Here is a 16,554-nt window from a genome sequence, read left to right on the forward strand (position 1 = left end):
TCAAAAATTTTTCAACCCAGCAATCATTTGCAATTGAAAACCAATTGCGTGAGATCACATTTGTGACATCCTTCATCTTCTCAAAACTACACACACTTGCACCCTGCCGGGATTGCTGATATTACTTCCCAGTCTGTCCAACCTCGCCTCTATCCAGCCCCACCTCACCTCTGCCTCCCACTCCTTCTTCTACCCAAAATTCCCTGCTCCAGACCCTAACCTTGGGGTTACAGTTGCTGTAACTAGCCCGTCATCCTTCCGTCCTTCAGCCAAATTGCTTCAACGGCTAGGGGATATTCTCCCTCAATCAGCACCATAGCTCTTGAATAATGTTATTATCTCCATCTTAACGATAAGAAAATGGAGGCAGAGGGAGGCTGGCAGCTGTCCAGATTTACCCAGAACCATGACTTGAACTGAGGATTTATGATTCTAAATCCTATACTCCTCCTATCAGTTAGAAAATGATTGAACATTGCTAATCATTTACAATAGTAATAAAAACCATAATGTGTTGCAGTTACTATTAAAAAGTATGAGAACTTTATGGATAAAAAGGAAAACTTTATTAAAATACATAAACGAACACCTCAGAAAGCTAAGAGACATATTCACAGATGGGGCATCCTAATATAATGAAGAAGCAAATCTCTCCCCATATCACTCACCTAAATGCTGTCCTAACCAAATCATTGCAAGATTTGGGGAGAATCTGATAAAGTGATTCTAAAATGTACACGGAAATCAAACCCATGAGTATTTTAGATGATTTTGATAAAGAAGAGCAAACTGGGGTTTTGGGGAGGTGAAGTGATAAAGAAGTGGAAAACAGCCCTGCCGAATATTAAGACATATGAAAAGCCATAATCACTAAAACAATATGATGCTGACATAGGAACTGACAAACCAATACACTGAATAATTCAGAGACAAATCCATGCACATAGGGAAGCTTGGGATAAAATCCCTGGGAATATGCAAAGTGAAGAAAGTCAGACAGAGAAAGACAGATAACAAATAATCTGTCTTATATGCAGAATCTAAAAAATAAAAAATAAGAGTTTATAGATACAGAGAACAGATTGGTGTTCGTGGGACTGGAGGGAAAAATTCATGGATTCCATTTTAGTTTAAATAGATTATTTTTTAAAATACATAAAATAATTTGGAAATCATTCACATGATCAAAAACTACATTAAAAGAATAAAATTAAAATTGTTTTATCAAATATGAGTGGAAACAGCAGTATCCCTACCTTAATATGTTATAAAATATGTGATTTTAATTTTGTGAGTTAGTAACTAAATAAAGGTAGCTAACAGACATTTGACAATTTCCCTATGACTTCTATACCCTCAAGCCTTATATATTGACATTGGTCAAAAAACTTATAAAATATTCTAATGAAGAAAATTAAGTATCATTTTATCACTTTATATTCCAGCAAAAATTGTAACTTTACTGCCTTGGGGTTGGAAAGAATTTCTTAAGATCACAAAACACAAACCATAAGGTTCTGACTGTCAAATTTAAATTCTATACGGGTGGATAAAGAAGATGTGGTATATATATATACAATGGAGTATTACTCAGCAATCAAAAGAATGAAAACTTGCCATTTGCAACTACGTGGATGGAACTAGAGGGTATTATGCTAAGTGAAATTAGTCAGAGAAAGACAAATATCATATGACTTCACTCACATGAGGACTTTAAGATACAAAACATAAGGGAAGAGAAACAAAAATAAAATAACAACAGGGAGAGGGAGAAAAACATAAGAGACTCTTAAATATGGAGAACAAAGAGAGGGTTGCTGGAGGGGCTGTGGCGGGGGGAGGGGCTAAATGGGTAAAGGGCATTAAGGAACCTACTCCTGAATTCATTGTTGCAGTATATGCTAACTAACTTGGATGTAAATTCAAAAAAGAAATAAAATAAAATAATAGTAATAAGTAAATATTTTTATCCAGGGAAGGAATATGTACAAATTTAACTGTAGAGCAAGCAAACTAGAAGACATTTGCAATATTTATACTGACATTAAATTGTTACGTGGACTATATAAGAAATCCCCACAAATTCACAAGAAGACAAGAAAATGCAGCTTTAAAAATAGACAAAAGATATGAATCAGCAATTCACATAGAGAGAAACCTATGAAAAGATGACCAACCTCAGTAGTAACACAAGAAAGGTAAATTAAACGGAAATACCACTTTACATCAACCCTATTGCCAACATTTGAAAGTCACATAATTTCAAGTGTTCATGATGATAAAGAAAAATTAGAACCACCTTGCCTGCTGATGGGAGGATAAACTGTTTGTAATCCTTGAATGATACAAATTACAAGCTAGTTGCGTGAAAAATATTTACACGTGAAACAAGGCAGCATGTCCTTGAGAGCATAGTCTGGGGTGAAGTGCATTAAGTCTTAGAAAAGCTCAGTAAAGATCAGTTAAGGCTGCAGTCCCGGTGCCAGGCTGGCTCAGTGGGAAGAGCATGTGACTGAGACGGAAGCTGGGTGCGGTTAGTAAATAAACTTAAAAAAAAAAAAAAAGAGGCTGCAGGATTAGGGATAAGTTCGTGGAAGGAGTGGAACTTGGGTTGGATCCATAGAATTGGTTAAAATGGGAACAAGGGAAGCAGAATGCAGAAGGTATTCCAGGGAGAGGAAAAGGCTGGACAAGTGCCCTAAGGTGAACACAGACACGATACTGTCCACAAAGAGCGGTGAAACTGGACTCCTTCAAAAACAGGATTCCTGCTGGGAAAGGGGACACCAGAGACCTGGGAGAGGGTCTTCTATGCTTCTCAAGGGTTGCAAATGACAGTATCATAAAATGTTTAATCAGTCAGCATCTAACACAAGCCCATCATTTCACAGATGAGGAATTTGAGGTCCAGAGAGGGGATGTGATTTGTCTAAAGTCACACAGCATAATAAAAGCAGTTTGAAGACTTGACTGGCAATAAACTTCTGGACAAGGTGGAAAACAGAAGTCGTTTGTAGGAAGAACTATAAAGCTGTAAGAGACAGATGTAGAATGGTAAAGAGAAAAGAAAAAGAAAAATATCTCAAAGGGAGAAAATACAATACTTGAATGTAGGTTCCAGAAAAGAGAAAGAAGTCAATGATGATACAAAATTCCCTGTGGAAATCCTTGCTCAATTATTTAGCAACTTTTCCATGTGCCAAACACTGTCCAAAGCCTTCTACAGATACTAACTTATTTAGGCTTCACAACAGCCCAGTTATTATCCTTTCACAGAAAATAATATCAAGGCACTGAGAGGTCAAGTAACTTGCCCAAGGGCACACAGGTAAAATTTTTACATTCACAAATGAATTCCCAGCAGTCTGGTTCCTGAGAGCATACACTTAAGCAGTAAGCATGCTGCTATTAGAAATGAGATGGTTTAGGAGCACCTGGGTGGCTCAGTCAGTTGAGCGTCTGACTTTGGCTCAGGTCATGATCTCATGTTTCATGGATTCGAGCCCCATGTCGTGCTCTGTGCTGACAGTTCAGAGCCTGGAGCCTTCTTCAGGTTCTGTGCCTCCCTCCCTCTCTGACTCTCCTCTGCTCATACTCTGTTTCTCTTTCTCTCTCAAAAATCAAATTAATATTAAAATTTTTAGGGGCGCCTGGGTGGCTCAGTTGGTTGAGTGCCTGGCTTTGGCTCAGGACATGATCTTACAGTTTGTGGGTTCGATCCCCACATCAGGCTCTGTGCTGACAGCTAGCTCAGAGCCTGGAGCCTGCTTCAGATTCTGTGTTTCCCTCTCTTTCTGACCCTCCCCTGCTCGCACTCTCCCCCCCACCTCTCTCTCTGTCTCTCAAAAATGAATAAAACATTAAGAACAATTTTTTAATTTTTTTAAAGAAATGAGATGGTTCAGGGGCGCCTGGGTGGCTCAGTCAGTTAAGCATCTGACTCTAAATTTTGGCTCAGGTTTGTGAGTTCAAGCCCCTTGTCAAGCTCTGCGCTGACAGCACTGAGCCTGCTTGAGATTCTCTCTCTATCCCTCGCTCCCCCCTCCTCCCCTGCTCATACACACACCCTCTCAAAACAAACAAACTTTTTTAAAAAGGAAAAAAGAAAAGAAAGAAATGAGATGGTTTAGAGGAGGTGCCAATTCCGGGGAATTGGATATTTCTTCTTAGATCAGATGCCGGTACAATGTGAAGAACAGCCTCTCTCACCAACACCAAAATAATTTCACTCTTGACTTTAATGCCACCTGGTCCTCCAAAGCAACTCCCAGGCCCTAAGGAAAGCAAGATGTAAAGTAATACGAAGAAAGTGTATGCAAAGGATTTTTCCACCAGTGTCACGTGCCCCTCACCCCCACGGTCTGCACAGGCCAGCGCTGCCACAGTCCTCCTTGGACGACCCGCTCAAGCCAAAGACCAAATCGCTGGAGGGTTACATGAACTGCGGGCCCGGCCACAGTTCACACTTCCCTTCAGGAGCTTGAATATACGTTGTCACAGAACCGACATGACTGAGTTAGAATAGCATCTAAAAGCTGATTTCTCCCACTCCTGGGCTCCTGTCTGCCCAGCTACGGTGAAGGTCGAAGGGAGTTACATATTTCTCAAGGCAGCCAATACTGGCCATAAGCATTTTCATAAATGGTAAAATGAAAAAGAAAAAAAATCTGCAATCAGCTTTCTCCACAATGTTGTGTGTAGATTGTCAGAGAGCAGCTCTGCCTTCATTTGTCCCATATTTTGCACAAATCAATAGGACAAAAGCCATCATGTGGTGCTGAGACCAGGGAACAGGAGTTGGCTGAGGAGTCAGGGGTTTTCCCATTCCCCTCCCTAATGAGGGCAAGCTGCGTTGACGTTAAGGCATGTTGATTTTGAAATGACAACCCACTCGATATTAAGAAATGAGATTTATTGCCCTGAAGTGGGAAGGACTGTGGTTGTAACAGGAGAGCCACTTTGGGTTCCCCTGGGCGTGAGCCCAGGGACAACAGAGCCCCCAGCTGGGAAGCATGTACCTGCCCACACATCCCCCAGGGGCATCCCCGGGACTCCTGCTCTGAGGAAGAGAGATCCTGGGCAGGATGTGGGAAACCTGACCTCCCCCTGCGTGCTCGGTTGACGCTGTTGGCACCAGACTCCAGTCAGGAAGAATCAATCTGAGGAGAGACAAGGATGGAGGGAAGCCATCAGGGGATTCCCCCTCCCTTCCCCAAAAGCCCCTCCCTGCATGCCACGTATCCCACAGAAGTTGATCTCTCTTTGGCCCCAAGTCATCTCCAAGCACCCCTTGTACCACTCCCCATATCACCCGTCTCCCACTCAGTCCTGCCTGTGACTTGTAACTGTGTGTGTGTGTGACCGGGACCCCACCCAGGAGAATGCCCATGGTGCCCGATACATCTTCCCACCTAACCACAAGATGACCTTGGCATGCCTTCACACGCACCACTGTTTGTGGCTCCCACGGCTTGCCCACCCACTCCAGACACCCTGACGTACCACCTGAGCAAGGCTTTCGGAAGTAGATGAAGAGGATTAAGCCAACAATGATGCCCAGCACACCCAGGCCAAAGGCCACACCACACAGCACATTCTCCAGAAGATCAGAAGGCAGTGCATTATGGGGCACTAGGGAAAAAGGGGAACACGTCAGCCTGGAGCCTTGCTCGGTGAGGCCCCCACCTGGGCAAATTACTCGGGCATCTAGGATTAAAAAAAGGAGGAAACGAGGCACGGAAAAGTTGAGATTGCTCAGATTGAGAGTGGATTTAAACAAGATCCTAGTAGAGAAAGAAGGCCCTCCCATGGGTCCATCCTTTTTTGCCCCCAAAAGGAACCAGGCTTCCAGGGAGAAGGTTCTCACCCCAAAAGTCAATCGCGGTGTAGCCGTCAATCTCATGAGTTACCATGCAGGAGTAAAGGTCAGAGGGTGCTGGTGTGAAGTTTAAGTAAGAAAAGGCCTGGAAGCTGAATCCGTCAACAGCTGATACAAAAGTGGGCCTGACTCCTTCCACAGGTTCCAAATGATGCTGCCAGTTCACCGTCAACGTGGGAGGGAAGAGATTACTGATAAAACAGACCAGCGTGTTGGGCTTGCCAAACTCCAGGGGCTTCAGCGTGAACACCTCGACAATAGGAAACCCTGGTGGGAGGATTGAGGTGTGAGAGGAGGAAGTAACTAGTTTAGAGGGTACCCCGGAGTTTGGAAGGGAGGTGGCATAAAGAGGGGAGGGCAGAGACAGAGTGGGGGGCGGGCTCTGGGGGAAGAGATGGGGGAGGAGCTGGGGCTCTCAGGGAGATCTTCTTCCAGGCAAGACCCAGACCTGAACCTAGAGGCAGAGCCAGACCCAGGCCACCCTGGGACCCTCCACCCTGATTTCCTGCAGCACTTCCTGCCTAGACCTCACATGGGCATCTAATCACATGCTGTCTTCTCACTGAAACACAGGCACCTCATCAGATACTTTCTTTCTCCCCTTCGATCCTACTGAGCATAGCAATACAAGCTCTAATATTCAGTAAGCATCAATTGGTCCCTCTTGCATTCATCAAGTTCAACAGTTTTTAACTCCTACTATGTCCTAGGCACATGACTTTCCCCCAAAACAAAAACAGAGTGCAGACCATAGTTGGTAAGGGGAGACCCAGAAGGCATTAGATGGGTGAGCTGGTGTGAAATAATTATGAATAGTTATGAATTATGAACAACTATGAATAATTGTGAATAATTGTATACATTGAGGAGGATAAGAATGTAGCCCCTCTCTCCACCCCCAGAGACACCCCTGACCTCTAGACACAGGGATTTGCCCTTCAAGTTTTGGTCCTATTTCTTGGATCATAGCCTGGCAGAATGCTTTGTCAAAGAAAATGGCAGAAGTATCTCCAGGCTTCTGAGTCCAGTCAGCAAATTCAGGCAGGCGAGGCACTCGGGCATTCTGGGAAAAGTCGAAGGAGAAAAGCTGGTCTCCATCATAGGTTTCAGAGAGTCCGAGGTTGGGACTCCAGTCCTGGCAGTACATCGTGTGCAGGAACGTGTGGTTTTGCAGTTCATCCCGCCACGCTGGAGTGGGAGCTGCAAGGGAGACAGAGCAAGTCAGGGAGGCGAGAGTCTCCTTCTCCTCTCCAGCTTAGGAAACAGCAAGGCATGCTTCAGACAGAGGAGTTGGGGTACAGCCCCTTCTGTGTCTCATTTTCAATGGGTGTAAAGAAGAAATTACAGGACCTCTCCAAAATTTCCCCTGCCCATAAAAAGGACAACTGTCTAATGCTGTGAAAAGTAAATTGGTGTATTTTCTAAAGTGACAGATTCATTTGGGGCACCTGGGTGGCTCAGTCAGTTAAGTATCTGACTTTGGCTTAGGTCATGATCTCATGGTTTGTGGGTTCGAGCACCACGTCCGGCTCTGTGCTGACAGCTCAGAGCCTGGAGCCTGCTTTGGATTCTGCATCTCCCTCTCACTATTCCCTCCCTCCCTCCACACTCTATATATGTTAAAAATAAATAAACATTAAATTTTTTTAAAAAAATTAGGTGACAGACTCAGAGGCACAGTGTCAGTTGTGTGCTTGTGTACTACACAGAGGCATCTGGCCAAGGAAGTAACTGGAAGCTGAAATCTATAGCCCGCACTCTGCTCACTGTGCCCTGCATCTTGCCACAGGCATGCATCCGCCCAAAAAAGATACCTTCACCTAATTCACACAAGGCCACCAAGATTGACTTGTGAAGGGTCCTGATGGGTTCCTAATCTTTGAGGCCACGGCCTCCCCAAGCCACACATGACACTGCCCCGTCCTACCCCAGACAACACGGGAAAGTGAAAAACCGATCTCTGCAGACTTGTCTTCCGCCACTTCATCAGCACCAGACGTCTCTGCTGAGAACGTCCTCACCTCCCTCAACCCTCCACCCCCTGCGGAGACAGGACTGGGGGACCGGAGAGCTGCAGAAAATAATCCCTGTTCTCTGAAGCTCCCAGCTAGAATTCCTACACACACACACACACACACACACACACACACACACACACACGCGCGCGCTAGCAGGAAACTTTCTATCCAGTACCTAATACTGAGAATAACAGACATTTAGAGTAAGAGGGATATCCCAGATTATCCTGCCATTCTGCCCCGTCCTTTACAGAGCAGGAAACTAGGACCAATAAAGTTAAGAGAATTTTCAAGAATCACAAGATGAGTTGATGACAGAATATAGAATAGATGCCTAAATAGAACCGTGAGGTAATACTTGCTTTGTTCAAATCCCAGCTGTGCCACTTTCCAAGTGTGTGAATTTGCACAAGTTACTTAAACTCTCTAAGTCTCATTTTTCTCCATCTGTAAAATGGATATTGTAATCTCTGCTTCAAGTGTCTTCAGTGGAATATATAAAGCACCTGGCATTGTTTGCCATCCATCCATAGTCGATCTCTTTCCTAACTCTGGTATTGTCTCTATTGCTCCATAATACTTCCCACCACTTACAAAGCACAGGGTTTCAAGTGCAAAGAAGACTTCAAATGCTCTGGGTGGCTCCCTGGGCTCTAGCCCGTCAGGACTGAAGTAAATGAGAGGTACTGTCATACCTTCAGGGGCGGTCCAGGAGCGGGGCAGCAGCCACAGGAGGTGTAACAGCCTTAACAGTGCAGCTCCCTGCCGCTGCTCATGATCCATATCTTCACACCACACAGTGTACTAGGAGCTACCAACCAGCGGACCCAGGTCCCAGACTCCCCCAGATCATGTTCCGCCAGCTACTTCCAATAGTTGCCCTTGTCATTTGGCCAAACCAATCACAGAAGCATAGGGCTTAACATCATCAGTTGCTGGGAAGAGACGTGGTGCCAGCAACCTCCTGAAAACTTGGCTCTTTCACCAGGCCAGAGAGGGGGGTGTGACTGGACTGGGAGGACAATAGAGGAAGGTCTGCCTCCTGCTGGGGATCCCTCTTTAGGATCAAATTTTCAACCTCAGCCAAGAAACCTAAGCAACGGACTGTTCAGAGCAGCACCACCTCCTGGCAGAATGCTGTGGTGGGGAAGCTCCTCTTTACCAAGCAAACTCTCAGGGCTCTTCGGACCCCGCCTCCTCCTCCTTCTAGCCCTCCTTCCTGTTTCTCAGAGAGGTATTCTTCAGGCATTAGTTATAATTCATTCTGCAGAAATATACGGATAGGTGTCTGGGTGGCTCAGTTGGCTGAGCATTTGGCTCTTGATTTCAGCTCAGGTCATGAGCTCACAGTGGTGAGATCTAGTCCCCTGTTGTGCTCAGCACTGAGCATGGAGCCTGCTTGGGATTCTCATTCTCCACCTCTCTCTGCCTCTCCCTCACTAGTGTCTCTCCCCCACCTCAAATAAATAAACATCAAAAAAAGAGAAATACATGAAAAATTTAATAAATGCTGGTATTGGGCCCAGTGCTAAAAATACAAAGATGAATAAAGGGTATTCCCAACTTCGAAGAGCTTAAAGTTGAGTGGTGGGATCAATGAATAAATAAGTACACAACAAGTAATGTATTCAAATAAGAATGTGTCAAGTGTTTTGAAAGTAGTAACTTTATGAGGATGGAGGCATAGGTGAAACATAATCAAGGCTTCTAAGAATCTTAAAGGAAAGACAATTTTATCAGCAGAACATGAGGGAAGAGAAAGCATCCCAGGGCACGGGGTAGGCAAGTCTGTGGAGGTCAAAGGCATTCAGAGCTCCTTCCTTTGGTTGGATATAAGTTTTGTAGAGGCTACTCATTGTGTCCCTGTTTGGTAGTGGGGTGTGGGGGTGTGTCAAGATGAGCTAGAAATTCAAGCAGGAGTCAGATCACACAAACCATGTTAAACCACAAAGAGGGGCTGGCTTTTAGAGACATTAAAACTGAGAAGTGATGCACTTATTTTAACTTATAGAAAAATTGGTCTGACATTTCAAAGGATGGACTGGAGCTTGGAAAAAAATTGAGGCAAAACTTTTGGTTAGAGTCTATAGTATATTACATCAAAATTAAAAGTTACACACCCACACACACCCCTTTTTTAGCAATATAACAATAATTTAGGTGAGAAATGATAAGAGCCTGAATTAAATCATGAATAGAGGAGTTGGAGGGAATATAATATTGAGACAATTAGGAGGCAGAATCCAAAGGGCCTGGCAACTGATGAACCAAGTAGAAGGATTAAGGATAACACTACGGGTGTCTAGATTGGGTGGCTGGCTGGGTGGTCGGTGATGGACTACAGTGAAATAGAAAAGAACGCCTTAGAAGCAGGTTTGATGAAGAAGAGAATGAGTTCAGAAACACTGGGTGGCTCTGTTGGTTAAGTGTCTGACTCTTGACTTCAGCTCAGGTCACTCTCTCACAGGTGGTGGGGTCAAGTGTCAGCTCCACAGTGAGAGCATGGAAGCCTGCTTGGGCTTCTCTCTCCCTCTCTCTCTGTCCCTCCCCTGCATGCTTGCATGAATCCACACACACGCTCACACACACGCTCTCTCAAAATAAATAAACATTAAAAATATTTTAAAAAGAAAAAGATTGGGTTCAGTGTTGTACATGTTGAATCCGAGATCCCAGTGGTAGAGCCATGCAGGAGGCCTGTGGTATATCAGTATAAATCTCAGGTATGGGCTGAAAACCCTCCGGTTGGGAGTCATCAGCACAAAGGTTGAAGCAGAAGCAGTGGATAAGATCATGCAAGTAGACTATGCAGATGGGTTGGGAAGTGACACAAGGACATAAGTCTGCATGGATTCCAACTCCAACCCTCTTACCAGTTACCATCCAGGATCTAGTCAGGAACATGCAGCCACTCTAGGTATTTCAGACCGATAGAATTTAATTCAGAGAATTGGTCCCAAACACGTTAAAAGGGCAAAAAGTGCAAAAGAAAAAAGCACTGTCTGGAGGCACAAATAGGAAAGAGGAATACCTAGAAATCAGAAGCTACTACTGTCCCTGACATGGAATCCATGTCTACATCTGCTGTTGCCCTGGGACAGACATTGTCATAGTTGGTTCTGGATCTACTGGAAAGGTCCCATTTTCATCAAGACTGGATCATTGAGAAGGTACTTCCTCTACCTCGAAGGCTGGAGCCCAGAATCACCCATTCTTGCTGCAGCCATATCTACCAACAACGGTCACTCTATTAGTAACTAAAGCAGGAAGCTTCTCAGTTTCTCTTGCCTTCTTATCTCCCACCAGTGCCTCCTATGGAGAGATCTAACAGGAAGCCAATTGGCTAGGCCATACCTTGGGAAGTACATACCTTGCAGACGCCTAGGATGAAACATCCAGAACACAGTATAGAAGGGAGTGGCACTGACACCAGAAAATAACCAGGATACTGAAATGGATTTGTTTGTAGGAATCTAGTGACACCAGGAGCATCCAGGGAGTTACAAGAGCAAAAAGAAGAGCAAGGAAGAATCAGATTCAGAAAAGCAGAGCTGTTCCATGAAGCAGGACAAGGTCAGCATAATAAAATGCTACCCAGAAGTCAAGGAAGGACTGAAGTGTCCTTAGATTTGGTAATTATGAAACGGTTGACAAATGTATTGAGAGCAGTTTCAGTGTTGTAGTAGGAGTTGATTCCAGATTGTGGTGGGCTAAGAAGTAAGTGGGAGGTGAGGAAGAAACTGTCACTGTATATGCTGGAAGTCTAATAGAGAAGAAAAGGAGAGAAAGACAGAAGGGGTGGGGGAAGACACAGTGAGAAATATCTAATGTGGCAATTAAGTAATCTTAGAAATTAATCTATGTGGATATGGTCTATCAGTAGTTCTCAGACTTTCAAAATCCATCCTCCCTTTTGAAAAATAAATGACAGCACCAATAATAGCCCAAATAAAAAACAACCCTATGTATGACCTCCTGGATATCCTGAAACATTTATGTGTATATGGTATGTGAGTACACGTGTGAATGTGTGTGGTAGGGGAGGGTGGAGTGCCAGGCTTGGCATAGGGTTTGGAAATCATTGTGTTACACTCCAAAAAAACAGACCTTTTTCCCAGTGTCCCACTCTCTATGGGCTAACACATCAGCAATTCCCGCTGCGGGAAGAGTCAGGCCCTTGGGGAAGCAGAAAAGAGGTTTGTAATATCACCAGGACTATAGGGGGAGACATGTAGCACACAGCCACCTAGAGTGAAAACCAGGGGACTGCAAACTTTTTCCATAAAGGACCAGAAAGTAAATATTTTAGGCTCTGTGGGCCACTCATCTCTGTCTTATGTGCTCAGCTGCAGCATGAAAACAGCCACAGACAACGTGTAAATGAAAGAGCTCCTGGTCTCCTCCCAGCTTTTCCTCCCACTTCCTGGGCATCTCCTTCTCAGTCTCCTTCATAGACTACTTTATCCCAGTTACTTTTTAAACATTGGCATTCCCTGGAGTTTTGTTCTTAACTTTCTTTTTGACTATGTACACGAAAATTTAAATTTCACATAATTTTCATGACACGATTCTTCTTTTGCTTTTCCCCCCCAACCATTTAAAAATGTAATAATTGTTCTTAGATCTTGGACCATGTAAAAGATGGCAGGCTGGATTTTGCTCCATGCCACAGAACTCTGAACACTGCTCTATGTGTGTGGTCAGAATTGGGATGGGGGACTCAAAATAAGCCAAAGAAGATCTCCATTCCCCCTTAGGGGTGGCAATTGGTTAATGAATACATCGTGGCCCAGGTACAACAGATTGTTTGGAAGATTTGAGGGGAGACAGGAGGAAGGCGTCTGGGTGGGAGGGCTAGGAGCAGGGACAGAAGACACTGCAATGACTCTGGGTGGGAGGAAACGAGCGACAGGGACCAAGCTCTCCACAGACTGGAGTGTGGACAAGATCAGGATGAGCAGAAATATAACCACCCATCATCAAGACTCTGGTGAGGTGTGGTTAACTCCTTTCTCTCCCTGTATAAATAGTACCAAGTTCAAACAGTGACGACCACCCTTCCCTCTATGTAATCCTTCCTGTCAGGACTCCAACAAGTTCCATAACAGATATTTCAGAAAGAGTCTCTAATTAGTTCGGAAGTGGTAATTAAGGGTGAGAAGAGGCAGGTAGTCAGTTCTGTATCCTAGTAACTCACTGCTCGTTTTGGTCATCGGATAGGAATGTCCCTGAAAATAATGGCACCTGTAAATCCAGCAGGCCATGGCTGTCTAACAACTCTCCCATCACTTTCTAGTACTGCCCCATTTATTTTTCCTGGCAATGCCGAACTTCCAGAAAAAGGCGTGGGTTACCATCTTTCAACTTTAATACTTGCCATTTAATCTGTAACCTTCAACAATCAGATTGTTCACCAATATTTTTGTGTTGCTAAATCAAATGGACTCCTTGTAACACTTGACACTGTTGGCCATGCCCTCCTTCCTCAAATGGTCTATTTTTTGGCATCCTGAATGGCACTCTCTCCTAGTTTTTCCTCCCACTTCGCTGGCATCCTCTTTTCCATCTTCTTTGTGGACTCCTTTCTTAAGACTTGCTGTTCCCTGGAGTTTTATCCTCAACCTTTTCTCTTCTTATGTTACATTTGTCCTGGATGGCATGCCTTTAGTAGCCACCTATTTTCTGATAGCTTTCAAATTTACCCCTTGAGCTCAGATCTCGCCCTGAGTTCCATGTTACCCAGATAGCTAACTTTTAGCTTTGTAGGCATTTCTGCTTGAACTCCACAGCAGTTCTCAAACTGTATTCTCCACAAAAGTGTCCCTCAAAAATTTTTTTCAAATGTAAATTAGATAGTGGCAATTTTTTTTTGTATTTTTAAATGTATTTCAACACAGAGGTAATAAGACACTGAATACATTGACATAATAATTTTATTGTGCAATCATTTATTATATTTAACAAAGTTCTTTGAGATGTAGACAGTAGAGACCAATTCTGGCTAACTTAAATTTCTTTTTTAAGTTTGTTTATTGTGAGAGAAAGAGAGTGTAAGTGAGCAATTTGACCTTGTTAATATCTCTTGAATTTGTCCTCTCTTTTCTTCCCATTCCCAGTGGGTCAAGCCTTCATTGATTTGGTTGCTTTTTCCTGGATTACTTATTCTTGCTCTGTCTCTTGTCTTATTTTCCAATGCTGCCAAAGGAATCTTTTTATTATACATATTTGATCATATCATACTTTTATATAAAAAACCTCTGTAATCTGCTTTCCTTAGTATGATCCTTAAAGACCTGGATCCTATTTAGCCTACTTCTATATGTCCTTTGAGATGAAATCTCACCTTCTTCAGGAAGCACTGGAACACAGAGTGGAGATTAGGAGCCTCCTCAGCATGCTCCCTCAGCACCCTGTGCCTGCCATTACCATCATTTTTATTGTATTATTATATTTGCATATTTGCTTCACAATCACCTCACCCTCACTGCAGGATCCTTAAGGAATCATGTCCTATTCTTTCTTTTTACATTCTTAACAACTACCAAGAAGGCCTACCAATAAGTAACTACTCACTGGATGAATGAGCTGTTACTAAGGATGGTGAAACCGAGTCTGAAGAGCCTTCAAGCATTAGATGAATGATAGATAATCCCGTCCAGTACAGATACTTCAACAGTAGGTCTGGCATGCCTATGGACTACACTGCAAATACTCCCTGCCCCCACCAACTGCTTTCCCTGTGCATCCCCCCTCGCTCCCCACTCTTCCCATTCCACTCAAGGTCCTTCCCAAACTCCTTGCCAATTGTCACTTTCTTCCTACTCCCTTCCATCTCCTATTTCAGAGAGTGAACCTAGCCATCCAGTTCTCATTTACCCTCATTCCTAGCTCAATGTATCTCTTCATATCCATATTCATTCTTTGTTTTAGCCGCCTTATTAGGATGTAGCAATTTGGTTAACTACTCTACAAGGTTGGACTTTATTATTCCATATATAAATAAGAAAACCAGGGCTCAAATAGGTTCATTTATTTATTTAGCAAATATGTATGGACTACCCTCTCTATGCCTGGCAGTATGCTGGACACCAGACATCTACCATCAGCAAACTTATAAATTCCAGTAAAAATAGAGACACTGGTCAAGTAAACGAACCATAAAAACAAATCCAAAAAGGTACTATGAAGAAAAAGAGCTCAGAGCCATAAGACTAACTGGAGTGAGGAACCCACTGATACTGAGCAGGAGTTAGGCAGAGTGGGAAGAATGTTGCCGTGGAGCATGTATAAGGCCCTAAGACAGGCAAGAGACTGGCTCGTTCAAAAATGTGAAGGAAGACCAGTGTGGCCGGAGCATAATCAGCGAGTAAGAGGAGACATTAGATGAAGCCAGAGGCAGGCAGAAACTCCTTGTGGACCACAGGGAGGCTTGGGCCCTCTTCTAAGCAAAGTTAGTCCTGAGACTGTGACTGCTTTATTCCTTCTCATCTTACGCATGAATGCATGCTATGATTTCTAGCTGATGTACCTCCAGTCTCTCAGAAGCGGATCCATGGTGTACACTGTTGCCAAATAAATCTTCCAATAAAGGTAGCTCTCACTTCCCCTCTCGGAAACTTAAGTAACTCCCTCCTTTCTACTATATTTTAGTCTGGATTACTTGGTCTGGTTTTTCAGGTCCCCCATACTCTTCATTGTATTCCCAGACTACAGAAACTGCTCTCCATTATTAGTAACGGCCCGCAGTTACCAACCCAGTGAGTTTTCCCCCTTTGTTCCCATACACCTATTGGCAGAATCTCACTCATTTATTCAATCAGAACGAGGTTCTTAACCTATGATCCACATGCCACAAAATTCAGGGGTCCATGAACTTGGATGCAATTTTTCTATTTTCAATAACATCTCATTGAAACTTAATTTTATGAATGTAGAAAGTAAATTTTTGTAGTACTAGCAGTACCTATAATGTTGTTATCAATAGAAATCATCAATTAATATTTTCATATCACATATACAGACATCTTAAAATATGAGCTGTTAGACCTGCCAATAAATCATTTTGTTAGTTAAGAACTACATGTATTATGTTAATATGGAAGCAAATATTACTGGATCATCACACATTTCTTTAAACATTGATAACTGTGTATTTTGTTTATGCATTTACAAAGAGTATTGTCAGACAAGGTCCAAAGGCTCCACCCACCTCACTTCCAAAAACATTCATGGCACAAATAAGCATAGCAATCCCTGATTAGTCATTCATTCAACAAACATGCAGTACTTACTGGAACCGTCTCGTTCCGGCATCTTCATATTCTGTTGTTCTGCATTTCCTCCTTGTTTGATGCTCTCCCATTGGTTCCTCCTCTTATTCTGTTCCCTGCATGAGGATCTGACCCAAAGCTCAATCTTTGCTCACATCTAATTATGTTTTATACTTCCTTCCTTATAAATCTCACCTACCTGCATGACTGATTCAAACATCAATTCAAAGATGACTCCCAAATCTACCTTTCCTAATCTTTTTTTCTCTAACTTCAATCCTAGATTTTAAACTACCCGCTGTGTCTAGGAACCAGAAAAATAGACCTTTTCCCATTCACAGGCAGACTGCCTGGGTTGAATTCCAAGCTCTGATCACTTAGTAAAAGT

General features: G+C 43.3%; 1 protein-coding gene across 1 annotated transcript; it reads right to left on the bottom strand.

Moving 5' to 3' along the window:
- Positions 1 to 4,895: 4,895 nt before the first annotated feature.
- LOC115295870 (HLA class II histocompatibility antigen, DM alpha chain) lies at positions 4,896 to 8,742 on the bottom strand. The gene is made up of 5 exons (XM_029944162.1): positions 8,592 to 8,742; positions 6,794 to 7,078; positions 5,867 to 6,145; positions 5,503 to 5,631; positions 4,896 to 5,159 (listed from the first exon to the last, which is right to left on the bottom strand). The coding sequence occupies exons 1-5, from the start codon at positions 8,677 to 8,679 to the stop codon at positions 5,155 to 5,157; spliced, it is 786 nt and encodes a 261-aa protein (XP_029800022.1). The 5' UTR covers positions 8,680 to 8,742; the 3' UTR covers positions 4,896 to 5,154.
- Positions 8,743 to 16,554: the final 7,812 nt, after the last annotated feature.

Source organism: Suricata suricatta, chromosome 7 (assembly GCF_006229205.1).
Source record: "Suricata suricatta isolate VVHF042 chromosome 7, meerkat_22Aug2017_6uvM2_HiC, whole genome shotgun sequence".
Taxonomy (NCBI): domain Eukaryota; kingdom Metazoa; phylum Chordata; class Mammalia; order Carnivora; family Herpestidae; genus Suricata; species Suricata suricatta.

Excerpts from the sequence above, each read along its gene's own strand:
- LOC115295870 (XM_029944162.1), bottom strand. The coding sequence starts at position 8,679 with ATGGATCATGAGCAGCGGCAGGGAGCTGCACTGTTAAGGCTGTTACAC. Across the intron at positions 6,146-6,793 it reads GCAAATCCCTGTGTCTAGAG|GGTTTCCTATTGTCGAGGTG; the intron begins GTCAGGGGTGTC and ends TCCTCCCACCAG. Across the intron at positions 5,632-5,866 it reads CACCGCGATTGACTTTTGGG|TGCCCCATAATGCACTGCCT; the intron begins GTGAGAACCTTC and ends CTTTTTCCCTAG.